Source organism: Prionailurus bengalensis, chromosome C1, assembly GCF_016509475.1.
Source record: "Prionailurus bengalensis isolate Pbe53 chromosome C1, Fcat_Pben_1.1_paternal_pri, whole genome shotgun sequence".
Lineage (NCBI taxonomy): Eukaryota > Metazoa > Chordata > Mammalia > Carnivora > Felidae > Prionailurus > Prionailurus bengalensis.
Window position 1 is genome coordinate 178,716,833 of NC_057345.1, and position 27,206 is coordinate 178,744,038.

The window sequence follows — 27,206 nt, forward strand, 5'->3', positions numbered from 1 at the left end:
TTTTCAGTGTAGATAGTAAGAACAAACATTAAACAAGTGCTTTTACATTTAAATGGGGAAATTTTGGGGAAAGACTTTCTTGGGTCAACAAAATCAGTTAGTTTATTTTGTGTGTTTTTATATAATCCGCCTAGAACATTTCGAGTAGTTTATCCAAAAGGTTATGTGATTGACAATGGTAAATATCAGTTTTTTAAAAAATAGCTTAGAAGCAAAACAATTTTAATTATGCTTTAATTTAGTAAGCTACAAAGTAGGTCAAGCTTGTGACCATAGTCTAGAGTTGAAACAGGTTTTTTTTCTTTTTATTAAACATGACAGCTTAATAAAGAAAATTTGTATTTGTTCTGTAGGGCACAGTTTAGGTCAGAGAATGGAAGTTCAGTATAACTTGTTTATTTTACATTGATTAATTGTATAATGGTAATTATCCATGTAACATCCCAATGCAAATGCTGACATCCTTTTCCAAAAGAGTTGTTTTTTTTTTTTTTTTGTGCGTTTTCTAAGGTTAAAAAGGTTTTTGTGGTTTAAATGTTGTTACATATTTTACAGCATTAGGATCTATGGAATATTTTGACAACTGCAACAGTTCAATGAAGTTGGTAATTTCTTCTTTTAATTATTTTTCATTGAACAGCTTTGGAGTTACATTTCTACATTTTGAGTTCTGGTGTATTATAAGGAAAGAAAAATTAAAATATGTCAAAGGGCACTTTAGAGAAAATACATAGATAGTGATTACAATATGGCTGTAGCTAAATTATCCATCATTATCTTGTTTAAGCTTTGTTAATGCCTAATTTTGATGAAATAGTGTGGTGTTCTTTTCAGCTACTGATTGTATATGTGATTGACATTCTTTGGTAAATAAGTTGATCTGTAAGGTTTCACAGATTATCAGCCAGATCTTAATCCACTTGTAAAGTGGAGAATGAACCTGGCTTTATTCAGTTAAATAATTCTCTGGTACAGGTTTTCCCCATCATAATCAAATTTTAAAGTGTAATGTTTTGGAATTTTTAGGGTAAAGTTTAAAATTTTTGTTTTAAAATTTTAGTTGTCAAATTATTTTAAACCTGTTTTAAAAATTAGAGATGTATTGTTTCTATTGGGTGCATATCACCAATTAATACGTTTGATTTCAGATCTACATCTTACTGCTTTGTAAACTTCGCCGAGGTAAAAATGAAACCATTTGGCTACTTGAACTGATCTACATTACATAGGTTTTTCCTATTGACATTTGCAGTAGCTAACATGTCAGAAATAGAAGTGATGAAACAATACATCTTCCATGCTCTGAATTGGCATAATGCTAAATTCAAATGTAGCTAATTGTTTAGAGGCTATGAAATATATATTTTTTAGTTCACATATTGTTAAAACAAATGAGATACAAAAGGTAGAGCTTTCTTTATACTAGCAAAATGTATGCAGGATGTTTGCATATATAGAATTATAAAAGATTAGTTTAGTTTTGCAACATAACTCATCTTTCTAACTCTAATACTGGTTTGAGGTTATTTTAAAAATATGAGTAGATTGTTCTTACTTGAAAACCATAATTTATACTCAACTCTTTTCTAAGGGTGAAACTTTATTTTAAGTTTTTTTAAAATATGAAATTAAATAACGTATGTTCTAGCAGATTATGTGTTGTCATGAAAGATAAGGGAATTTGGGGTAACTAAAATTCTGTAACTTTGGGTTGGGTAAAGCTTATACTTAAAATAAAGCATTCCCTTTGTAATTCAGACCCATTGTCAACATATTGGTATTAATAAAAGAACATGTAAAAAGTTTATGTAAATATTGAATTATTTTAGAAGTATTTCCTAGATTTAAAAGTACTAATGTACAGTATATTAATTATGATAGCAGTTTGAAATTTTGATAATTATACTCAGTTAAAACTTAAACTGTAGTGATGCCTATATTAACATATTTATCTCATTTCTTTGCAGCAAGGAGTGAATAATGCTGAAAAATTTGACTATGTAAGTGCAATGTAGAATTCAGTTTTCATGCTTTATTTATATTCCTTAAATACTTGTTTTTTAATTACTGATACTTTCTAATTCTGGTTTATAGGTGATGCAGTTTTTGAATAAGATGGCTGGCAATGAATACGTTGGATTCAGTAATGCAACGTGAGTCTAATTTTTGACTTAGGTTTTTATAATGGGCCAGTCCTCTTTAAATTAACAAAAATATCTAGAGTATAGAATTCTATTAAACATTTTTTTAAAATGTTTATTGATTTTTGAGGGACAGAGCATGAGCAAGGGAGGGGGGGGAGAGAGAGAGAGAGAGAGAGAGAGAGAGAGAGAGAGAGAGAGAGAGAGAGAGAGAGAGAGAGAGAGAGGCAGAATCTGAAGCAGGCTCCAGGCTCTGAGCTGTCAGCACAGAGCCCGACATGTAGCTCGAACTCATGAACCGCGAGATCATGACCTGAGCTGAAATCGGACACTTAACCAACTGAGCCACCCAGGGACCCCTATAGAATTCTATTTTAAATGCTGTTTTGTCCCCCCCCCCCCAACCTCTCCCCTTTCTCTACATTTATAATACATAGTGTATTTAGAATTAATCTGGTTTTGTCCTAGGGCTTACTTCAGTGAATAAATAATTACTTAAAATTTCATCATTAAAGGGAAATGAATTATTTCTGAATTACCTGAGAGAACACTTAAATGCTTTATATAGGTTGGATAAACTTCTTGTGGGTATAAAGTTAGAAGGGACCCAACTTTCCCTTAAATTACTGAGAGTTATTCAATTTTCTTTTTGCCTGTAATACCTGTCTTACCTCTCTAAATCTCTCTGCCTGGCTAACTTGATTTTAACCCCAGTTTTTTATTTTGAAATTTGCCAGTCTGTAGAAAAGTTGAAGGAGTAAGCAATGAATATCTGGATATCTTTCACTTATATTTTCTGATTAATATTTTTGTCTCATTGGCTTTCCCTCAACCTCTTTTTTTAGATAACTGTTTAAAACATGTGTATTTCTACACACACACACACACACACACACACACACACACACACATATGTAAATATACATTTTTTTTCTCTGAACTGATAGAAATAAAGTTGTAGACATCTCAACACTTCACCCATAAATAACTCAACATGTATATTCTGAGATAAGGACATTCTCCTACATAACCACAGTACCATCAACACATTAACATTAACATTAAGATCACTAACATTAATCGTAAGATGTCATTAATACATAAATGTACCAACTGTCCACCCCCTAAAAGCCTTTTATGACCTTTGCTTCCTAGGAATTAATCAAGGTTTGCACATTACATTTATGTCTCTTCTGCTTTTTTAAAATAGAAGAGTCTTCCTGCCCTACACCTTTGCTTTATAAAATTTTATTAAGTGGCTTTCTTTGAAGAGTGCCAACCACTTGTTTTACAAAGCAGGAATTAACTAACTTTCTCTGTGAAGGACCAGATAGTAAATTTTTCAGACTTGTGGGCCATATGGACTCTGGTTGCAACTACTCATTTCTGCTGTTTCAGTAGGAATGCAGCCATGGACAATATGAGGTTGTGTTTCAAGAAACTTTATTTATAAAAACAGGCAGCAGGCTACATCTGGCCCATGGGCTATAGTGGATATTCCACATTTTGAATAGGTCTGGTTGTTTCCTTGTGGTCACATAAAGCTGAAACAGTTTTGGCATGAATACTAAATAGGTGATACTTTGTACTTCACATTTCAGGAAACAAAAATTTTCAGGTTGTCTGCTCTACCAACTTTTATTCATCAACTTAAGTATCTTTCTAAGAAGTTTTTCATGAATCTCATCTCACCTCTCTTCTGTGCTATTATATTACCATATTTAATTGAGCTTACTCTATGTCTCACTGCCTCATCACCACCATAAGACTCTGACTTACTTTAGACATGGGTAGAAATGTCTTCCAATTCATTTTTGTATTCCTGTTATCCAGCAGATAATAGCCACTTGATAGTGTTTGGTGAACAGAACTATATGCTAGGCACTGTGATCATTGCTAAGCAGTTAGTTCTTTATGTACACCATGTTGAGTTTGTTTTTTTTTAAGGTATGGCAAGTTGACAAGTTTATTTTCAAGAGCTTTTTCATATCCACATATCCAACATTGTTTTTCTAACCATAGAAACATTAAAATGTATAGTTAGGAGAGACTCTCCCCACCCCCCCCACACACCTTGTGATTGATAACACAGAGTGTCTGTCACCCACAGTTCCTCTTTTGTCAGCAGCCTTATGGATGCTTGCACGCAAGTTAAATCTGTCTAAATTAAAACTCATTCTCTTTCTTCTCAAACTACTCTTTGCTTCATGGATCCCCACGTCAGTTGATATCACTGTCCTTTCAGTCGACTGGATTAAAAATCTAGACTTTTGTATCAGACTTCATTCACCATTCCCCCTTTTTCCCATTAGGTTGAAAGACTTGCCGAAGTGCTCTCATGTTTGATCATAGCTCTCCTTCCATTCCTGTCACCACTAAGTTCAGGCTTTCTATGGCTTTTATTACTTCGGTTTCCTAATAACATAAGTCATCCTTTCTTTTTCCCCTTTCCCAGACTGATGTCAGAGTTATCCTTCTAAAATGTAGGTCTCAACAAGGTAATTTGATGGAAAGCCTTCAAGCTTTCATTTGGTATGCCATTCAGGAGCCATTTTTAGATTTATCAGTCTTGATAATAATGTGGTCCCAGTCTCCTTTGTTAGTTTGATGGTTCTCCACTCTTCTCCATGAACCCTATTTCTCAGATATATCAGAACATACACCATTCTTCAGTGCAGTCCTGTCTTCTATACTTTTATAACTTTGTTCATGCTACATGGGATTTGCCACTGCCTAGGCTTCCCCCTGAAATCTGTTAATCCAACAAATGCTGAAAGGCCCATTTCATGTGTCCTTCCTTTAGTGAAATTTCCATGGATTCCTGCAGTTGGAATTGATTATTGTACTTTTGGAGGACCCAGGAGATTCTGCAGTTTCTTAGTGTATTTTTTAATGGTGGAATACTTGGTAATTTTAAAATTAGCTTCTTTATTCACAAAATATGAAGATTAGAAAGGGCCTAACCCATTTCAGTCCTTTCACAGCTGAGAAAATTAAGACTGAAAGAATTGTCAATTAAATGACTTCCCCAAAAACCACATAGCTAGCCTATTGACAGAACTGGGATTGAAACCCAGCAGTCCTGACTCTTAGGTCAGTGTTCTTTATACTATACTTTGCTATACAGTTACACTACAAGACAATCATACTTTTATAGAAAATAAGTAAATAGAGCAATTTTTTTCCTTCTAGGTTTCAGTCTGAAAGAGAAAGTGGAGATCGAAATTTTGCAATAGGATATTACCTAAAAGAAAAAAAGGTTCTTGAATTTTTTTGTTTCTATTTCAAATTATTGTTTTATTTAATAAAATATGTAAACATGTATGCTAAAAACTCAACAATAGGTTTTAAGCAACTGTCTATTACTATTTAATGTTTAGAAGTTTTTGCAAAATGCTCGAGTTAGTCGTTCCAAAATGTTAATATTAAATCAATTTAATATCTGGCAGTATTCAGGTATTTTACTAATTACATTGATGCAAGTTTTTCTTAAGGATTAGACCATTTTTCTGAAAGTGTGATGCCAAACTATTATTGATTACATTTGGTTTTTAAATTTTAAGTGGGTGGTCCAGTAACTTGCTTTATGAATTATGAATCAGTTTATCATTGTTAAACTAGTATCTAGAAATCTGTATGTAATGTAGTTTTGCTTTATTGTTCTTTATTATTTCATGTAAAAAAGGGTTGTAAGCCTTTTTATAGGTTATATGCTATTTTGTTACCAGTTAATACGAGACATTTGTATACATTTTAAATTTAGTCTTTATGTGTCTCTTACTTATGTGCATATATTCTTGTTTTTAATTGCCTTTCTATTTTTTCAGTGTTTTCCAGAAGGCACAGACATGGTTGGTATATTAGACTTCTATTTCCAGGTAATTTACTTCACCTCTATGAGTTGTGTATATAAATGGATGTGTCACATTGTGCAGAGTATAGATGTCTCTGAAATCATGGCTCTAGATTAAGATAAAATATATTTACCACTCCCCTTCTAAAAAGAGTCCTCATGAAAGGCATTCTCATGTTTTTTTCCTCCTAAAAATCATGGCCTTAGAATGTAATAAGGAATGTTTTTTACTTTAAGAAGTATCAAAAATGGTATATAATTCCAGAAATTGGTTTGTCCTTATTAAAAACTAAGCTGATTTCTTAGCTTTTAAGTTTTGTTTTGAGGATTTGTTTGTTTCTTCATTGGAGTGTTCATATTCAGCATTTTAAAGTAGCAGTTTCTCAGTTGGTTTAATTCATTTCTGCAAAGTCATATGATGCTTTTTTGGTTTGTTTTTTAATGTTTATTTTCGAGAGAGAGCATGAGGAGAGGAGGAGCAGAGAGAGGGAAACACACAGAATCTGAAGCAGGCTCCAGGCTCTGAACTGTCAGCACAGAGCCTGATGTGGGGCTCAAACTCACGAACTGTGAGGTCATGACCTGAGTCGAAGTCTGCCACCCAACCGATTGAGCCACCCAGGCACCCCTGTGGTGTTTTTTTTCTAACTTAGTATAGTTTCTCCACATTCCTGAGTGGGCCACTCACATAATCTGCTGTGATTATAGAACTCAGTTTTAGAGATCCTTCCCCGATAACTCTCTTTTCTCCCTGTATTTTCAGTTCAGTTCATTCCTACAGATTTAATACCATCGGTGCTAATATCAATGGGCTGTAATATCAAGCTAAATAGTAAATTAATTATTATTGATTTCTAGTTAATCTTACTTTTGCCTGCCTTTACTTTTTAAGGTGCTTTTAATTTCAATTTTGTAGTAATGTTAAAAAATATGTAAGGGGGGTTGATAATGTAGATTTTGATGACAGTTTGTCACCTTCCAACGTGAGGAACTGTGAATTGAGAATCCAGACTGTCAGTATAAAATCAAGGTCTAATCTGGCCATTTTTTAGCCATGTGACATAACTTCAGTAACTTAGACCTAATTTCATTATGTGTAGCATATGCTTAACCTAACTGTCTGCATTATCTTGAAGATAACATGAAATGATATGTGTCAAATTCCTTTGAAGCTGTAAGGTGTTCTATCAAATAATAATGTCATTTATTTTTATTTCTTCCATACGTTAATGTTTGTTTTCCTTCGGTATATACACTTTAGCTGTTATAGCCTAGGTGCTGCTAATCTACTATGAAATTTCTGCACTTCAGGGTAAAAATCAAGAGAAAGCCATAGAATAGAAGCCTTACTTTTTTGGAGAAGGGCTGCATGTAATTGAACATCTGATCAGGGTATCAGAAAAGTACTGTTAAATTGGGATTTGTCAAATTTGGTATATATATCATCTTATGACAAACAAAATTCCAGTTAATACTAAGTGTAAGTTAGGAAATGATCATTGGAGTTTAAATTTTAACTTCTTTTAGAAAGCATTTCATGATTACATCTACATAAGTCTTTGCTATCTGGGTCAGTATAGTGACTAGGTTCTGTAGTTTTGGAGAAATAAGGAAGAGGTTTTAATATAAACAAGCAAAAGTGAAAGTCAGTGAAAAAGTGGCTCCCAGTCAGTTTCCTAATGCACTGTAGCTAATAAGTTTTCCTTCTTGCTCTTTCCAAACCCCTTTGTCTCTTGTGGAATCTTGAAAAATTAGTAAGGAAAGATTACAAGTTGGTAACTCAGCCTTTTCTTCCTGCTCCCCCTTCCCATCTTCTTTCTCATCTACTTCCTCCCCCACCTCTCCATACACACCCTGCCCCCTAGTTTGGATTGCTGTTAATGAAAAGTAAAATGGAGCTTATTTATTATTTCTGTTTTATGGATAAATTTGGGTTTGCTGTGGTAAACTTATTTCCATTATTTTGATTATTTTTAAATACTGTACTATACTCTGCCTGGACTTTGCTTTTATTTATTCAGTATATTCTGTCCAGCACCCATAGTCAATATCAAATAAATATTTAAATATTAATAAGTGGTTTAAAAGGTAGTATTTTGACTTAGGCACTCAGAGTATCCAGGCTAGTGCTATCTTGGTTTCCATTCCTTAATTTTTTGCATGTTACTACATAGGAATGCTGAGCTTTGTTATAGTGAAAATGTCAGTCATTTTAGCATCTTTTTTTCCTAAAGTAGCAATTTCTAATGTAAATGCTATCTATCATAATACTAATGTATGTTGCTTTGTGTTAAAAATATATCACGGCTCCTTTTCCTTTCAATTTAAAAATAATTATGTTTGTGTATCCTACAGAAAGCATTAATATTTAAGCAACTTTGAATATCACTTGGGACCATTATAGATCTTTATGCTTAGGGGCTGGCTCTTCCTATCCTGGTTTTGCCATTATAAAAGACTCGATAACTGGGCAAATCAGGATAAACCTTAAAGGGGCTTGAAATTTGTTCAAATTTAAATCTTTGGAATGTTATCAAGTTATATTAAAATAATCCCCTTGAGGGAAAGATTTCAGATCTGTATGAACTACCAGATGAAATATATTTTCTTAGAAGTCAATTGTAGTACAGAAAATAATGTCAACCTAAATTTTCAGAATTCAGTTTTTTCTTCCTTCTAGCTATGCTCCATTGAAGTAACTTGTGAATCAGCCAGTGTGATGGCTGCAACACTGGCTAATGGTGGTTTCTGTCCAATTACTGGTGAGAGAGTCCTGAGCCCTGAAGCAGTTCGAAATACACTGAGTTTGATGCATTCCTGTGGCATGTATGATTTCTCCGGGCAGTTTGCTTTCCATGTAAGTAATTGTTTAATCTTAATTTTCTACTGCAAGAAACTAGTCTGGACTAGTTCTTTTAAAAATACAGTTTGAACTTTGGTTCTAAACCTGCACATTAATTTTTGAGAGAGAGACTTGTTTTTAAGGTTAATTTGTTACAGACTTGTTAAGGAATAGAGTCAAGCAGGCTACCCGATATTCTTAAGAACTTGGAGTTTAATTTATAAAACCTCATTACTTCTACTTGTAAGGCATTCCAGTGTGCAAGGTTAGTACAGACTTTCTCTACTATTTCTTACTAATATAACTAAGCCTTATGGTGATTACATACCTCAAAAGCTCCTTAAGTTCAGAAGAAGGAGCGCATAATTGGGATGTTTAACACCTTTGGTTATAATCATAGATATTTTAAAGCACTTAAAGTATATTAAGTTAACAAAAATATACTCTTAAAGCTCTCTTGTGCATTTTTGAACATTTGTGTACACCTGTGAAATATGGACTTTCTTATCTCATTCTGCTTACGTCAAGATATAATGCCCTACAAATTTTTTTTATTGAAAATTTTAGAACAGAAAACTAGATGCATTTAATGTTACCCACTACTCAACTTCAACAATTAGTACCTTACCAGTTTATCTTTATTTCCAATTCTTGCCATGTAGTTGTGTGTGTAATTCTAAATGATAAGGACTTTTTAGAAAACAAACGAACAAACATAGCACCATTATTATATTTGAAAAAAAATTTTTCATTTTTAATATCAAAATATTTAGTGTTCAGATTATCTGGATTGTTTTATAAATTACTGTTTTGTGGTTTTTTTAACCTGGGATGCAAATAAGGGTCATGTGTTAATGATCGGTTATATCTTCTTTTATTATTACTTTTTAAATGTATGTTCTCTTCCTTGACCTCTCTTTCTTTCTTGTTATTTTTAGTTGAAAGAACTGGGTAATTTATCCTGTACAGTTTTTCAGTCTAGATTTTCTTTATTACGTCCATATCATTGTCCCTTGTATCTTGTATTGCTGGGAAATTGGTTTATCCCATTCAGGTTAATTTTTTTTTTCCTTAGTATTGTGCAAGATTACTTCTAGCAATAGGTATTCAATATATGAATATTAGTAAGCCATTAGTGAATACTGCCCTGATGATACGAATTTTGTCTTTTTATCAGTTACTGTCAAGTGTTACATAATGTGAACTTAAGTGTTTTGAAGAGGATTAATTTGAATTACTTGTGATCTTATCTCCTCAGAGAATTTTCAGACAGTATACCACAGAAAATCTTCTAAGAAGATACAATTTCTCATGTTTTTTTAGTCATAAAATATTTTTTGAAAATAACTTTTCATACTTTAATACATGTTTATTATAGAATTCGCAAATCTAGTCCAGTAGTGCCTGGGTGGCTCAGTCAGTTAAGTATCCAACTCTTGATTTTGGTTCAGGTTATGATCTTGTGGTTCATGGGTTTGAGTTCTGCATCAGCATGCTTGGGATTCTCTTTCCCTCTCTGTCTCTCTCTGTTTGTCTTTCTCTCTGTCTCTCTCTCTCTCTCTCTGCCCCTCCCACATGCTTGTGTGCACTCTCTAATAAACTTCAAAAAAAAAAATATATATATATATATATATACACAATCCAATATATTGTATACAATATATACTATATATATATATACACACACACACACACACAATCCAAAAGAATAAAATAAGAACATGCATAGCCCCACAATTTAGATGTAATCTACCTTAATCCTTAAGAGTGTATCTTTTCAAATATTTTCTGTATTTAAATACATCTCAACTGTTTTATAAGTGTTTTCTCATTTACTGTATTATAAACATGTTAATAGTTATCTACAACACTTGTAATGTTAGAATTCTGTGTATACGTATACCATAATTTCTAAACCAATTCCCTTATTGTTGGACATAATTTTCCTTATTTTAAAATGTTAACAAGAATATCCTTTTTTTTTTTCAAATTATTTTCAGGTTGGTCTTCCTGCAAAATCTGGAGTTGCTGGGGGCATTCTTTTAGTTGTCCCTAATGTCATGGGCATGATGTGCTGGTCTCCTCCTCTGGACAAGATGGGCAACAGTGTTAAGGGAATTCACTTCTGTCATGTAAGCATATTTTCTTAATGAAAATAATGATCATATAAGTGGAACCATCCAATGATTTGATTTTTAAAATTTTAATTCTAGTATAGTTAGCATACAATGATGTGTTAGTTTCAGGTGTACAATATAGTCTTTCAGTTCTTCTATACATTACTCAGTGCTCATCATGATAAATGATTCTTAATCCTTTTCACTTATTTCACCCATCACCCCACCCACCTCTCCTCTTTGGTACCACCAGTTTGTTCTCTGTTGTTAAGAGTCTACTTTTTGGTTTATCTCTCTGCTCCCCTTTGTTTTGTTTCTTAAATTCCACATGAGTGAAATCACATGGTATTTATCTTTCTCTGATTGGCTTACTTCGCTTAGCATTATACTCCAGATCCACCCATGTTGTGGCAAATGGCAAGATTTCATTCTTTTTTATGGCTGAGTAGTATTCCATTGTATTTACCTACACCACTTCTTTATCTGTAGATGGACGCTTGGGCTGTTTCCATAGTTTGGTTACTGTAAATAATGCTTCAATAAACATAGGGTAGGGGTCCATATATCCCTTCAAATTAGTGTTTTCGTATTCTTTGCATAAATAGCTGGTAGTATGATTTCTGAATCATAGGATAGTTCTATTTCTAAATTTTTTTTTTTAACTTCTTAAGGAAACTCCATACTGTTTTCCATAGTGGCTGCACCAGTTTGCATTCCTACCAACAGTGCGTGAAGGTTCCTTTTTCTCCATATCCTCACCAACACTTGTTTCTTGAGTTTTTGATTTCAGCCATTCTGATGAGTGTGAAGTGATACCTCATTGTGATTTTTGATTTGCGTTACCCTGATGATGAGTGATGTTGAACATCTTTTCATGTGTCTGTTGATCATCTGCATGTCTTCTTTAGAGAAGTGTCTTTTCATGTCTTCTGCCCATTTTTCAATGATTATTTGCTGTTTAGGTGTTGAGTTGTATCAGTTCTTTATATATTTTGGATACTAATTCTTTATCAGATAGGTCATTTGCAAATATCTTCCCCCATTCAACAGTTTGTTTTTTTTAGTTTGGTTGATTGTTTCCTTTGCTGTACAGAAGCTCTTTATTTTGATGTAGTCCCAATACTTTTTTCTTTTCTTTTCTTTTCTTTTCTTTTCTTTTCTTTTCTTTTCTTTTCTTTTTTTCTTTCTTTTTCTTTTTTCTTTTTTTTTTTGCTTTGTTTCCTTTGCCTCAGGAGACATATCTAGAAAAATGTTGCTACAGCCAATGTCAGAAATTACTGCCTGTGATCCCTTCTAGGATTTTTATGGTTTCAGGTCTCATATTTAGGCCCATAATCCATTTTGAGTTGATATTTGTGTATGGTGTAAGAAAGTGGTCTAGTTTCATTCTTTTGCATGTGGCTGTCCAGTTCTCCCAGCACCATTTGTCCAGTTTTACCAGCACTATGTTTTTAAACCATTGCATATTCTTGCCTCCTTTGTCGAAGATTAATTGACCATATAATTGTGGGTTTGTTTCTGGGTTTTCTATTCTGTTCCATTGATTTATGTGTCTGTTTTTGTGCTAGTACTGTAATGTTTTGATAACTACAGCTTTGTAATATAACTTGAAGTCTAGAATTGTGATAACCTCTGGTTTTGTCTTTTTTGAGATCGCTTTAGCTATTGTGAGTCGTTTGTGACTTTATAAAAATTTTAGGATTGTTCTAGTTCTGTGAAAAATGCTTTTAGTATTTTGATAGAGATTGCATTAAATCTGTAGATTGGATAGTATAGACATTTTGATAATATTTGTTCTTATAATCCATGAGCATGGAATATCTTTCCATTTCTTTGTGTTATCTTCAATTTCTTTCGTCAGTGTTTCAGAGTACATATCTTTCACCTCTTTGGTTAAGTTTATTCTTAGGTATTTTATTATTTTTGGTGCAGTTGTAAAGGATTTTTTTCTTAATTTCTGTCTGGGGTTTCATTATTAGTTTCATTAAATGCAATGGATTTCTGTGTATTGATTTTTTATTTGTGACTTTACTGAATTCATTTATCATCAGTTCGAGTAGTTTTTTGGTGTCGTCTTTAGGGTTTTCCTGTATAGAGTAACATGTCATCTGCAGATAGTGAAAATGTTACTTCTTTCTTACTAATTTGAAAGGCTTTTATTTCTTTTGTTGTTTGATTGCTGTAGCTAGGACTTCAGTACTATTTTGAATTATAAGTGGTGAGAGTGGACATTAGGGGAAAAAGGTCCCCTGACCTTAGGGGAAAAGCTCTGAAGTTTTTCCCCATTGAGTATGATGTTAGCTGTGGATTTTTCATATTATGGCTTTTATTATGTTGAGATATGTTCCCTCTAAACCTGCTTTGTTGAGGGTTTTTATCATGAATGGATGTTGTATGATAATCATGTAAGTGGAACCATCCAGTGATTCTGATTTTTAAATCATTTCAGTAGTTTATTGATTGTTGGCATTCTGCCTACCCGTCTGCAAGTTACTAGGTTAGCCATGGCAGTACTTATAAAGGATCTTTAAATTGCTTCTATCAGCTCCCATATACTCGTGCCCATAGGAAATTACATTTGTTTGATGCTGATATTTTAATTGTCATGGTTGTATATAGTTTTCAGTTTCCAAAAAACCTCAACAAAAGTTATTAAACTTGGAAAGGTATAAATTTAAATCCCAACATAAATTAAGATTATTATTGTTTATTATATCATCATTAATCTGTATGTTTGAATATCTTTATCCATAAACTATCTTGAAAAGTCTTTTTTTTTTTTTGAGGACATAAGCACTACAAAATAAAATTGTTTCTAGATTAGTTCAGTATTTTATATAGTTACCCAAGTCTTGCTAATATTTCAGCTTCCAGTTTTATGTGCAATTTACTACTTTGTAGACTCTGTATTAAGTACTATAATTTTTCTGCAAACTTTCTCAGTTAAAATTATTTATTTTTCAGTTTTTTATATTTTGCAAAAGCTATAGAATGACATTGGATGCTTATGGATTATAATAGATTGTGACCAGAATGTTTATTTATATTTTTGTGGTGCTTTATGGTTATTTGCTAGAATAGTTCTTTCATATGACCTGTTACTAAAGGCCCATTTTATAGGAAATGAAAGAAACAATTTGAGTGGTTTAGCCCTAGCTAGTAAGCCCTAGCTAGTAAGCATTGTTCTCAATGCTTACTCCATGTTCTCATTCTGATTTTATCCATGTTCTCATCTGATTTTGGTTCTCTTCGTGATACATGCTGCTTTTTGCAGTGGTATTTTCCATGAGATAGTAAGTTAAGTTGGACAATATTAGTGTGATTTGTTGCAATATGAAAAAAATAGCCAGTGAATAGCCAGTTTCTTATTCCTGTCCTGTTTATTTACAGGATCTTGTTTCTCTCTGTAATTTCCATAACTATGATAATTTGAGACACTTTGCAAAAAAACTTGATCCTCGAAGAGAAGGTGGTGATCAAAGGGTAAGCAAAATTCATATTTAGATTATTATGTAATATTTTTCTAAAAGAAAGAAAATGAGATTCACCTGTTTGAATAAAACTTAGTTTGTTAGTGTCCTCATATATTTGCTAATCACGAATTGAGTATACACAAGTTATTGACATTTTCATCCTGGAGTCAGGAGTATATAAATAATAATTATTGCCGTTTTATTTAAATTTAAACTGGTTAACCTGGCAGCAGGGTTCTCCACCTACCCACCCATTTTTCTGCTATTTTAAGCAATATTTTAAAGAATTGATTCTGTTAAAAAAAAAAAAAAAAGAATTGATTCTGTTCAAAAAAACACTTTGGAAAGTGCTACATGTGGTAAAAAGAAAGCCTTGTTTTACTCTTAATCATTTGTCAGTAGTAGTCTTGAAGTTTATTTTGGCATGGATGGATATGTAAATAGGAAAGGGATTATAGTATTAGTGAAAGACCTTACAAAGCCTCATAATTTTTACTGGCCACTATAGATGAAATATTTTTTTATAAAAAGTGTTTAATGCAGAGTTCTTGATACTCTTAAAGTAATATTTGTTTATTATCATTGTTTGGCTTCATATTATTGCACATACATACTTCTCTTAGTGCTAATATTTAAGAGTCAGGACTTAAATTTCAGGAACAAGATTTTTTGTCTTCATAGTTGTTCACTGGACCAAGGACTTGTTTTGAATTTTAATTAAATTCCTTTGCATCCCATCTAGAAAATGTTTATAGTAAATACCTAATTAGACTTGAAGCTGATATGAAGCACTTATAAGTTGAAAATATTTTTAATGCATACGAAGTAAATTTTCCTATTGTTAGTTCCAATCAAATAACTTATAATATGTGAGAATTATGCAAAGCTAACAGAATAGAAACTGCCATGGGTGTCAACATGAGTAACATGGAACAAAACATCAAATGGTGGTGGGTGAAAATGTTAACAGATCTTAATAACATTCATTGAAAAATACCGTTTTATAGCTTGGACCTTTCTTCACTCAAGTGCACTAATAAATTATGTATGTTGCTTGAACAACTAGCATTCCTTTGGACCATTGGACTATGAAAGTCTCCAACAAGAACTTGCTTTAAAAGAGACAGTATGGAAAAAAGTGTCACCTGAGTCAAATGAGGACATCTCTACAACTGTAGTATATAGAATGGAAAGTCTGGGAGAGAAAAGCTAAAGAAATGGGTTCTAGTTTCAGAATGTTCTTCATTTACTCTTTCAACCATCTTTAGGTTTTTTGCATACTATAAATATTTATTTGAGTTTTTTGTGTTTTCAACCTTGGGTGCTGGAGCCATAAAGCTTTTTTTCCTTTTAATCTTTGTATAAAGATAATAGATTAAAAAGTGGATTTGTTGGTCTTTAAAAAGGTATTTATACATAAGTAAAGCAAATTTGCTTTATTTTTAAAGACGCAAAAAGGAAAAAATTCCTTTAAATTTTTTCATGGTATAATTAAAATTTTAACTTAATCTCCATTTTAAAATGGTAACAGAAATGTCATTTTTGGTTCTAAAACCCACACATTGAACTCATAAGTTTCATTGCATTTTGTTTTTTCTTTCCCAGTTTTAAAACTGACATGATGTCTGTAGGGGCAATAGAAAGTCATCTCTATGCTAAATACAATGAAAAGGCAAAATTAATGAATCCCAAATTACTTAATACAGTGATAGATTATAAAATTAGCTTAAGTTTATATTTTATGCCATTTTTAGTGATAAATTTGCTTTAAATTTTAAAAATTCATTTTAAATTTTATCAAACACTTTAAAATATAAGTCATGTCTTTGCTTTTTTACTTTGCAACTTCTCTGTGTTCTGTCAAAATTGTCATGTACAGGAGTGTCTTATGTTACTAAAAACATTCCAGCCAAAGAATTTCAGAAGTAGGATAATGACATGTTTTACTGTTAAAAAGCTATAATGGTTACTCAGAAGGAGCAACAGTGAGTGTCTTCAAGTGAAATGTTTACCTGAACAATTTTATTTTCGTATTATTCACGTTACTTTTTCTATGTTATATTTAAGTGTGAATGGTGAATCTTGGGTTTTAGTTTTTAATATTTTTATTATCGTAATAATTCCACAAATGCTAATGAATCTTTTATGATAAATTATAATAACATCTCATAGAGTTTGTTTTATTTGAACTCTAATTTTAGAGTACTTAGGAAATGAATTCAGTCTGATAGTAGTAAGTATGCTACTAAAATGTGTTAGATCTGAATCCTTTTGTTTGGTTATAAAAATGCAATATTGAGAATCAAAACTTGTTTTTAAAAGAAGGACTATTTTGGATAATTTATAATGTTTAAAGTCTGTCTTGGCAAAGTGATTGTAAAATTCTGTAGGACCTATTCACACTTCTTCCTTCTTCCAAATAACTCTTCAGTTTTCCCCACAATTCCCCATAGCCACAAGGTGTTTTTTGTTTTGTTTTATTCATTTTTAAACTTGTAGATTTTGGAGGGGCAGAGGTGGGGTCTGGGGTCTAGAAGGAGACTTGGTAGTTTTTTAGTGTCATGGCATATGTGGTAGGTCACATCTATAAAAGTAAATCTAGTAAAAAAGATTTCACTGAGTAATTTCAATACTAGCGCAAATATAGATACAGAAAACCTGATCAAATGATGTCTCAAGCTTGGGAACTGTGATATTAGAAAAAGAAGTTCCCTTCCAAAGGTGTTGGTCAAAAGCTTTTTGGGCTAACTTATATATTTAAATAATTATGTGTTAAGTTTTGGAGGACTTACCAAGGAGTTTATTGTTACTTAAATATTTCTCTAATGTACAAATGCAAATCTAAGTGGATACTTCTACTTTGGCCATTTACGGGGCGGATGGTAGGGGGGAGTGGTTTTTTTGAAAGCCTCACCTCTGCAACAACTTTAAACAGTATCATTTGTATTATTAGTTCCACCAAAGCCATTTGCAGTTTGGGGAACTGAATGTCTTAATTGATAGATTGGAAAAAAGGCTTTATTTTTTTCCCTGTGCTCTAAATTGTTATGTTTTACTATTTCATTTGGAGATGGTTTTACTTTATAAAATGAAAATTCAATTTTTCCTATTGTGTCCTATGTATAGATTTCAAAATTATGTTGTTAATTTGTAGCTGACTGTATTGTAGCTAATCTTATTAAGGATGAGCATCCAGAAATTTTTGTAGGAAGGTATATAAATGGAAGAAGAGGGAGGATACTGTGAATAGGCCCCTAAACTTTAATTTAAAAAAAAAAAAAAGGAAAATCTTTGCCAGATTTAAGAACATTCTTTAAATTGATTCCTTCAGTATTTTTAATACCTTTTCAAATAAAGTTCTTGAAAAGTACCCAGTATTGTGGATTTAATGTTTCATGCCATTACTGATTCTTGATATTCAAGCATTTAGAAGTTAGCACATTTGTTTTTCTTTTTTTTTTCATTATTAACATTTCGTTTGAAATGCATATCCTTCCTGAAATACTTTATTTTTAGCATAAATGTTGTGCATTTTATCTTAGTGTTTGGATTAAAACATTTGTGTTATTTAGCTTTCTTTTATTTGCTTTGTATATTTAATAATGTACCTTTTATTTTCCAGTATGCCTACTTTTTGTATTGTACAATAAATTTATTTTAAGCTGATTTTATTGTTTTTTTTTTTTTTTGATGAAAGGAACTCTAGCATTTTAAGTACAACAAATAGTTGGAATTTTAACTTCAAAATAGTAAATCTTTATGAAGATACTATTAAAATGCTTTAGATTTTTACTTCTGAGGCTATTGTGAAGACATACTAGAAATACTCTCTAAAGGGCTTCATTTGATTTTTTTTTTTTTAACAAAGTATAGAGTTGGTGGGCTTTTTGAGGGAGAGTACATTTTTCTATTGGTTGTACTAGAAGTATCTGAATAAAGACTTTTCTCCCAATTTTTTTTTGTTGTTTTTCCATTTAACAACTTAAAAAAGAAAAAAATCTACCCTATTTGCTGGTTTCCTGGTTCAGCTTTCTGAGGAAGAGTATCGCTGGTGTTACTCACTGTGTCACTGTTTTATATGTTGTGTAGGGTAGGAAAACATTGCTGAATCAGATGAAGAGTATTGTAATATTACTTTAGAATTGTGAATCACAGTAGAATTTATATTAAATGGAATAACTATACTACAGAAATTCACCTTATTTACTTTTTAAGGAATTTAGTCTTCAGAAGGAACTTTATATTTCCACAGCATAGTCCAAAGTCTAATGAGGCTCCATGCATTGTCAGACATAAACAGTACAGTTGACTCTTAACACAGGTTTGAACTGCATGGCTCCACTTACTTAATTTAGTAAATTATAGTACAGTACTGTGATTTATTTTATCTTCCTTATGATTTTCTTAATAACATTTTCTTTTCTCCAGCTTGCTATGTAACATACAAAATGTTTTACTGAACTGTTTATGTTCTTGGTAAGGCTTCTCGTCAGCATCAGCTATTAGTAGTTAAATTTGGGGGGGAGTCAAAAGTTCTATGCAGATTTTCAACCACATGGGGCCAGTATTCCTAAGCCCTCCCACATTGTTTAAGGTCAGCTTTACTTTAAGTTTAAATTTTACTGTTTGATCAGATAACATCATTTGTATCCAGAGAAGTCGTCCCAAATATATTGTAGACTTTTAAAACTATTTGAAGGGGAAATACCATTGTTTATAGGATTTTGTATTTATCTAAATGGGATTTTTTTTTATAAAGTTCTTTTGGGACTAGGAAATAAGTTCATGTGTCCTGATATATTCAGTATGTAATTGATTTATGATTGCTTACTTTTAAAGACACACTTGGATTTTTTTTTTTTTTTTTTTTTTTTTTTTTTTTGCTTTTAATCCATTTGAAGCAAAGGGAGAGGTGGCTCAGCTTGGTCGTCTTGGCCTGACAGTGTCAAGTTTTGTAGGCATGTATGTATGTGAGAAGAAACACTGATGTATACTGATATGTCAGTCTATACCCTGATAATTTATATACATGTGTGTGTTATATACATATGTGTTTGTGAGTGTATCTGTCTATCCAGATAGACATTTTTGCTGTCCCAGAATTTATAAAATATAACATGTTTTACTTACTCAGTTTGACTCTGAAGATTTGTGGTTTCTTTTGTTGTGCCCATTCACTACCTGCACTGTCAGGGTAAGAGAGTAACAATATTGGAGAACTTCATAAAAGGGAAAGCAGGAATATCAAATTTCATATGGAAATTGACTTTAAAGCAGTCTCCAAAATTTATTATATGGGAGGATTATATTCAACTTAAATAATGTACTTCTCATTTTGAACAGTTTATGGAACAGTTTTATTCCAAAAATTGTACATAATTTTTAAGAATGTGTTTTACTATTCATTTTGTGGAAATTTTGGTTTTTAACCAATCTTGAAAATGCTAGAATGTAATCTAAAGAAAAAAGTAACATAATTTCTGCTCAGTTCCTTTACTGCTTTATATTAAATGCAGTATTTACATTGTATGATAACACCAAAACCAAACATTAGAGATACAGCCACTGCCTGGGTGGCTCAGTCTGTTAAGTGTCCAACTTTGGCACAGGTCATGATCTCACAGCCCATGGGTTCAAGCCCCACGTCCAGCTCTGTGCTAACAGCTCAGAGCCTGGAGCCTGCTTCAGATTCTGTGTCTCCCTCTCTCTCTGCCCCTCCCCCGTTCATGCTCTGCCTCACTTTCTCTCAAAAATAAACATTTTAAAAAAGGCGAAAATAAACAGGAAGATATATTCAAGTGTATCAAGTTCGACTACTTTTTTCTTTTATCTCAAATTATAACATACTTAAAACATTTGTTTCTTACACTACATAGAAATGGAAAGAATTTAGTTGGACTAGGAGACGTTCTCTTATCCTTCTTCTCCCTTCTCCTGCCAAAGTAGTTTATTGAAGTGAATACCACACAGACTTGAAGAAATTTAGAGTTATAGTCTGTTTTAGTTTAGTTTTTAAAACTAAATTATAAGCATCTAGAACAAAATTTATCCAACCTAAAACATTTGGCAAACTTGATGTTTTTTAGACTCCTAAACTTCTTAAACAGTAATAGAAAAGGTACTTATTTTTTAGATGCTTAGACTGATCATAAATCGTTATTTTTAATGAAATGATTCTCTTGTACTGTGGTTTTAAAATGTTCTTTATTATTTTATATTTTGATATATGAAAGGTTATTAATTTTAAGGTTGACTTTTAGTTTACCATATGTTTTGTAGATTATAGATCCACTTTAGTGATTTTTATACGTTGCACCTGTAGAGACTTTTAAGATGTGCAAAATGTGTAAAGCCTATGTTGATTAAATTTTTATTATGGCTTTCCAGTCAATTACATTCACCTTTAACTGAAATGAATAAGATATAAATTAGCATTTGAGTGCATTACTTTTTTTTGGTGGTGTCTGTGGTAGTTTTTGGTAAATTCCAAATCTTTTTTATTGAGAACTGTTATGTATTACGTAAACTTAAAAAAATTATGATTCTTGGTGCCAAATGCTGTGATGAGCATCAGGGTACAGACTCCTAGGAAAGAGGAATGAGATGACACATTTGGGCAGTTGATCTCATAACACCATTGTTAGACCTTGAACTCTAAATCTCAGTTACTATCAGAAATACTTTAGTTAAATCTTGATGAAGAACAACTTGGCTTTCTTATTTATTTATTTAATTAATTTATTTATATGTATTTTCAGAGAGAGAGAGAGAGAGCGTGAGCAGAGGAGGGTCAGAGAGAGAGAATCCGAGCCAGACAAAGGGCTTGATCTCACAAACCGTGAGATTATGTATGACCTGAGCTGAAATCAGGAGTGGGACACTTAACCCCCTGAGCCACCCAGGCACCCCATGGTATATTTATTCTTAAGCCAAATTTTAATACCTGAGGACATGAGTCTTCTGGACATAGTATTATTAAAAATAATGATTTTTTCCATTAAGTATTTACCTTGCTGAAATACCTCAGATGATTGAAATTACCTATCTGGAAGACCTAGGTTTTATTTTTTTTAATGTTTATTTTTGAGAGAAGCACACGTGTGCACGTGAGCAGGGGAGGGGCAGAGAGAGAGGGAGATCTAGGATCTGAAGTGGGCTCTGTGCTCAGAGCAGAGAGCCCAATGAGGTGCTCAAACTCCCGGAACTCAAAAACCTCGAGACCATGACCTGAGCCGAAGTTGGATGCTTAACCCACCAAGCCACCCAAGCAGGCGCCCCGGAAGGCTTAGCTTTTAAAAGGAAGTGTTCTTACCTGAAATAGTTTTAGATTTGTTTCCATATTACACGTCTGGCAATTTTTGTTTATATAATGAAAATCTCTCTGGTCAGTTCCACTTGGAACCCTCACTTACGATTTTAGTTCATATTCTGTAAACAGCTAAAGAATTTGTTTTATTTTTAAAACATAGCTCAACCTTTCTAGGTCTTTGTTCTTTCATTTACCATAATCTTATAATTTATTAGAATCCCATAATTGAGATTGAAAGCAATCTTAGAGTTTATGTGGTGCAAACTCCCGCTTCAGCCAACCTCCTTTCCAGGTTTCTTACCACCTTGCTAAATATTGTAACACATGTACAATATTTTTTTCTCTTTTTTGATGGAATTGTTCTATTGTGTGTTTTGTTACATCTTTTGTTTGTTGGTTATTTGTGATGAAAAGCATAATTGTCAGTAGTTAATACAACTCTTAAGTTATTTGGCAAACATTGTTACATCAATGTTTAGTAAAAACTACTTAATTGTATTTCTCTAGTAAAGAGTCTTACGCCACAACTTATAAAGACTGGAAAAATTAAGAAGTGAATGCTAACAATTATACAGTAGTTCTAAAAATAAGAAATTATCCTGGAACCTTTGAAAGAAAGTATAGGAAAAATGAGACTGTAAAAATAAATGTTGCGCCATTTGCTTTTAAAATAAATTCCTTTGGAGTTAGGTTAAATATTGAAAGTAAAAAGGTTAAAAAAACAAAAGGCTATTGGAGTTATAAAGAAATGTTTTCTAAAAGAAAAAAAATTTTTTTCAAGTCAGCTTTTCCCAGCACATACTATGCAAAATATCTACCTTACTTCCTTTGTTTTTATTTTGCATATTTGGATCTCTAGGTGGCTTCAGAACAAGAGTTTATTACTCTATCATGTATGTTGTCCTTAGTACCAATCTCCGTTTCATACTTCTGGGATTTATTTTTTATTTTTGAAGGAAATTTATATTGCTGTTCTTGAGAAGTGTTACTTTTTAAACGCCTTTGTTGACTTAGAAATGTTACAACTTAAATATTGTTATTCCAAAAAACAGTACGGGTTTCTTCTCAAAATTTAAACTTGCCTGTTACATAGCTCTTCCCCATAAGTTTATATAGATGAGAAGCTGAACTTTAGGATGCTGGCTCTTACTCAGTATAAACTCTGTTTTCACATTATACTTATTAAAATTAGAATGATGCTGAAATATTAGCATCAATTATGCTAGTATAACTATTCACATTTGGATCATTCCATTGTAAAATTCAAATTGAAATCTTCAGCCTTTTGTTCATCTTTTCTTTATAATTATTAGTTTTCATTATTTTGTATGTGCCTTTCACAAATCATCACTAAGGAACAATTACAGATTATCCTTTGAGGGGATAACATAATACGTGTCTTGACTTTGTTTCATTAGATGAGATTAATTGTGTTGTGTAAAACCATGGTATAAATTATTGACTCCATCCATACTTTGTTGTTTTGTTCTTTCTCACAGTCACTCATGATTAAAGATCCTAATTGAAAAATTCAGACTATGTTAATTTCAAGTATTCTTTCTTTTTCCAACTTTTCCAATAATAACTCATTTTTGGCTGAAAATGAGGTAACTTTAAAAATATATGAAAGTTACTCATAAAATGTGTTTTCATTTTCAAGCCTTTGTATTGCTGATATGTTCATTTCCAAGTCTTAATGTTGTTGACATTTACCATTCTAGAGTTATTTTCTTTAAAAAGTTAAAAAAAACATGAGTGTTAATTCAGACTTTTTTCATTATAATAAAAGTTTATTGTTAATAATTCATTATTTTACCTTCAGCTTTGAATACATGTGTCTGTGGGTCTAGGTCTGCACAAGAGTTATAATATAAATAAAGGAATGAACTAAATAATATTGTTTCTACTTTGAATTAAAATGAATGCTACATTTTTTACACAATGAAACTTTATTAACATCTCTTGATGAAATTATAGAACAAGTGATTTTGTTAAAATTCTCTGGTGACTAATAGTATTAACCCTTTTTAATCATACCAATAAAATATTCCTGCCTTAATGTCTCTTCTTTTTACCTGAAAGAGAAGTTTTAGAGAATGGTTTTAAGGAGGTGGGAAGTAGAATTTAACTTTCTATTTACCCATTTGTGAAGTGTTTCAGCTAAAACATGCTATTACAACAAAACTTAGAGTATGTATGGTTTTTTTTCACCTGAAGGAGAAACAGAGAAAGAAAACTAGTTTGCTGTGTTTTTTAGCCAAGTAATAAAAACTTGAGATGCTTTAATTTTTATTTTGTCTCTGTTGTGCCAATTTTATTTTACATCCACCATATATGTCTGCCACAGAATCAGCACTGCTGTTGATTTGGTATCCCTTACATGTTGGGCTTTGTTATGTAATGGTCTCATGTATTAGTGCATTTACCTTATATTTAGGGGCTCTGGAGAGAGGGCTGTTGCTATGTTTGCATATTGTGTTTTGTAGTTTTTGTTTTGCAAAAATTCCCATTCGCTGCCATTGTGAATTTTAGATTTTTGTTTTAGTTAAGAACTTGGGATCTTCTGCAAAAGTTCTTAATAGAGTGAAACTGTGGTTTACTTAGTGCTTTTGGGACTTAAATAGGATCAGTGAATGCTGGGCAGTTGGGTATAGGATCTGGATAGGTAATGTGGTATACCATAAGGCATGAACTTCTGAGGCTTGTTTTCTACCTTAAAAATTCATATAAATTTTGTTCTGTTTCACCTGTTTTAATATTTTTTTTAAAACGTAGTATTTATAAGGTCTGTGACTAACCGTTATCTTCTCCAGAATTGGAGTAAAATTGACTTCAGGAAGATGTGCCACTCTTATTCATTCTGACATAGGATAGTAATGGTTAATCTGTAAACATTCTTAATCATAGGTTTGAAGTTACCATTTTTACCTAAAATTGGCAGTAATTTTAAAAAGAATGTCTTTCATCTATGCCTGCTGCCTGTGCCCAAAGACCTTGGAAGTCTAGAGTTTCTTTCTCAATCCCTTATCACAAGAGACTGCAGTGTGTAGGCTAATCGCTAAATATACAGTGATCAGTCCTCAAAGGTGTAGGCCAAAATTGAGGTAATCTCAATTTGCTAAGGCTGTCCAGTTTCCTAACCTAGAGGATCCTGTGGTTTTCTGTAGTTGGCTTTCAATGTCCATAATTTCAGTCAACTCTAGCAACAGTGCATGCCCAATACACCATCAGCAGAAACCTGATAACATCAGAATTTGAATAGCATGACTTTTAGCACTCACTGTGACTTACTATGGGTTAACCATCCGTGAATGTTTTGAGAATTTTTTAATCCCCCTGAAGTCTATGAAGTAGGTATTACTACCTCTGTAGATTTATATAGGTCTTGTAAATTCACTAAGGTCACAGAATTCGATCCTATATAGAACCAGGATTTACACCCAGGCAGTTTTGGTTCCAGAGCTCATTGTCTTGACCATAGATTATATTATTTCCCATTGCAAAATGTAAGCAGAGCAACTTATGTCTCCTTGTTAATAAAATCAAGATACTCCATGGAAATTTAAGGACAATACAATTTCAGAGTGTCTTGATAGACCAAAAAGGGAAATTTCATATTAAATAAGGTTATCCTGTGATACTTTGAATTTCCTATACCTTATATAAGGCAATGTCTCCATCACATACCACCAGTGTCCTACAATTTTCATATGTGCATGTAATTATTTCACTCAGAGAAAAGTTCCTCTCCCCAGAGATCCTTTTACTAAGAATTAGATATGTTGGGAAACTATTAGGGGTTTTTTGGCAGACAGCACATTTATGTCTAAAATGTCTCGGGGCACTTGGGTGGCTCAGTCAAGCATCTGACTCTGGTTTCGGCTCAGGTCATGATCTTATGGTTTTGTGAGTTCGAACCCTGCATCAGGCTCTGCGCTGGCAGCATGGAGCCTGGTTTGGATTCTCTCTCTCCCTCTATCTTTCTGTCCCTCCCCTACCTGTGCTGTCTCTGTCTCTCCCAAAATGAATAAATAAACTTTTTTTAAAAAGTCTTAAAAAAAAGTGTTGATATAAATGGGAAAATTAACTCCAATATTACTTGACTATAGAAGATAACAAGTCAGCCCTAAATATCAGTGAAGTCATTTTTAGTTTAGCTCTTATAAGTCGTTTTCATTACTTAAAAAGTTTCCTTATTGTATATTCCTAGCATTAAATATAAATCAGTACACTGGCACTAAAAGCCGATGTTTATTCTAACTCTTTAAAACTTAATTTTAAAGATGCACTTTTAAATCCTTTTGTGTATTTCCTCTAAATGCCTATCAGCTAACCTCAACTTATCAAAACCTTTAAAAACCCTGGTTCCATAAAGCTTTCCACAGGGTTCAATTGTAGGGGTTTTCACTAACCTTATTTATATATAAGAATTCTATTATCTGGATTTGGATTTATTATCCAAAAATTAATGTATCTTTTTCTTCACATCTGCACTTGTTTTTAGGGTAAAAAAATTTTTTTTGGAAACCAACCAGAATGATTCAATGATGAAAAACAAATTTTGTATTCTCATCCACAGTCATTTATACTTGTTCTTGTATATATGATTTTAATGATAATGTTAGATATAAGCAGATTCCCTCAAAATATGTGTACTGGACTATGAAACACAATTCTGCTGTTAAAGTATATCTAAAAAATAACTTCCACCTATCCTAATGCCCTTACTCAGGAGAGCTGGTAGTAAGTGTTCCCATTTCCAGTTAAATTGTTCTTCCATTATTGTTTTTATAATAATGTAGTAGGGTACAAGATGAACAAATAGTTCATTCTTTCAGTGAAGTTGTTTTTCCACTAAAGTTGCTATAAGAAAGTGACCAGGACTCTTCTGAGTCTTGATTTCTAGGTTTCCAAATATTGTTATGAAACAATTTTTCATCCATTCTAAATACCAAACATTTTGTTTTTCTCTTGTGTGTGTTTTCTGCTCTTCATTCCTGGTATTGCATATAAATCCCCTACCAATGTGTAAGATTAGATCCCAATATATAAATGCAAATGTATAACTGTTCAGATTATTTTTTTCTACCAAGAACCAGTTATCCCTCAATATTTCACTAGTTTTTGTTTACACATACACACAGTTTAAGTTATTTAGCCAATTTAATTTGACAGAGTAGTTCTGGTTTTATATAAATTAGCTTTAGTATTCTGTTTATTGTTCATTCGCTGATTACTTCTTCATTTAACCAATATTTATTTGTTCCTTGCCTGTTCCATGCCAGAAACTGCAAAGTACTTAGGATATGCGGGTAGTCAATGAGTCTGATCAAGCCCTTGATGTTTGCAATCTAGTGGGGATGTAGATACTGAATAGTTAATAAAATAGCAAAAATGGTGATAAGTGATTTGTTCATACAGATACATGTAGATCTAGTTCATTTTTACTTATAAAGGAGGTGAAATGGCAT

General features: G+C 32.3%; 1 protein-coding gene across 3 annotated transcripts in view; it reads left to right on the plus strand.

Annotated features, from left to right (window-relative positions):
* Nucleotides 1-27,206, plus strand: part of GLS (glutaminase) — an 84,138-nt gene that overhangs the window by 39,116 nt on the left and 17,816 nt on the right. Inside the window, exons 8-15 of one of the 3 annotated variants that reach the window (XM_043577331.1) lie at nucleotides 1,968-2,000; nucleotides 2,095-2,153; nucleotides 5,334-5,400; nucleotides 5,969-6,019; nucleotides 8,675-8,851; nucleotides 10,837-10,968; nucleotides 14,344-14,436; nucleotides 15,434-18,092. In XM_043577331.1, the coding sequence (XP_043433266.1) occupies nucleotides 1,968-2,000; nucleotides 2,095-2,153; nucleotides 5,334-5,400; nucleotides 5,969-6,019; nucleotides 8,675-8,851; nucleotides 10,837-10,968; nucleotides 14,344-14,436; nucleotides 15,434-15,463 (642 nt within the window). In that variant the 3' untranslated portion in view covers nucleotides 15,464-18,092. Of the gene's footprint in view, nucleotides 1-1,967; nucleotides 2,001-2,094; nucleotides 2,154-5,333; nucleotides 5,401-5,968; nucleotides 6,020-8,674; nucleotides 8,852-10,836; nucleotides 10,969-14,343; nucleotides 14,437-15,433; nucleotides 18,093-27,206 lie in introns of those variants that run through there. The other 2 variants (XM_043577329.1, XM_043577328.1) reach the window with 2 other exon arrangements.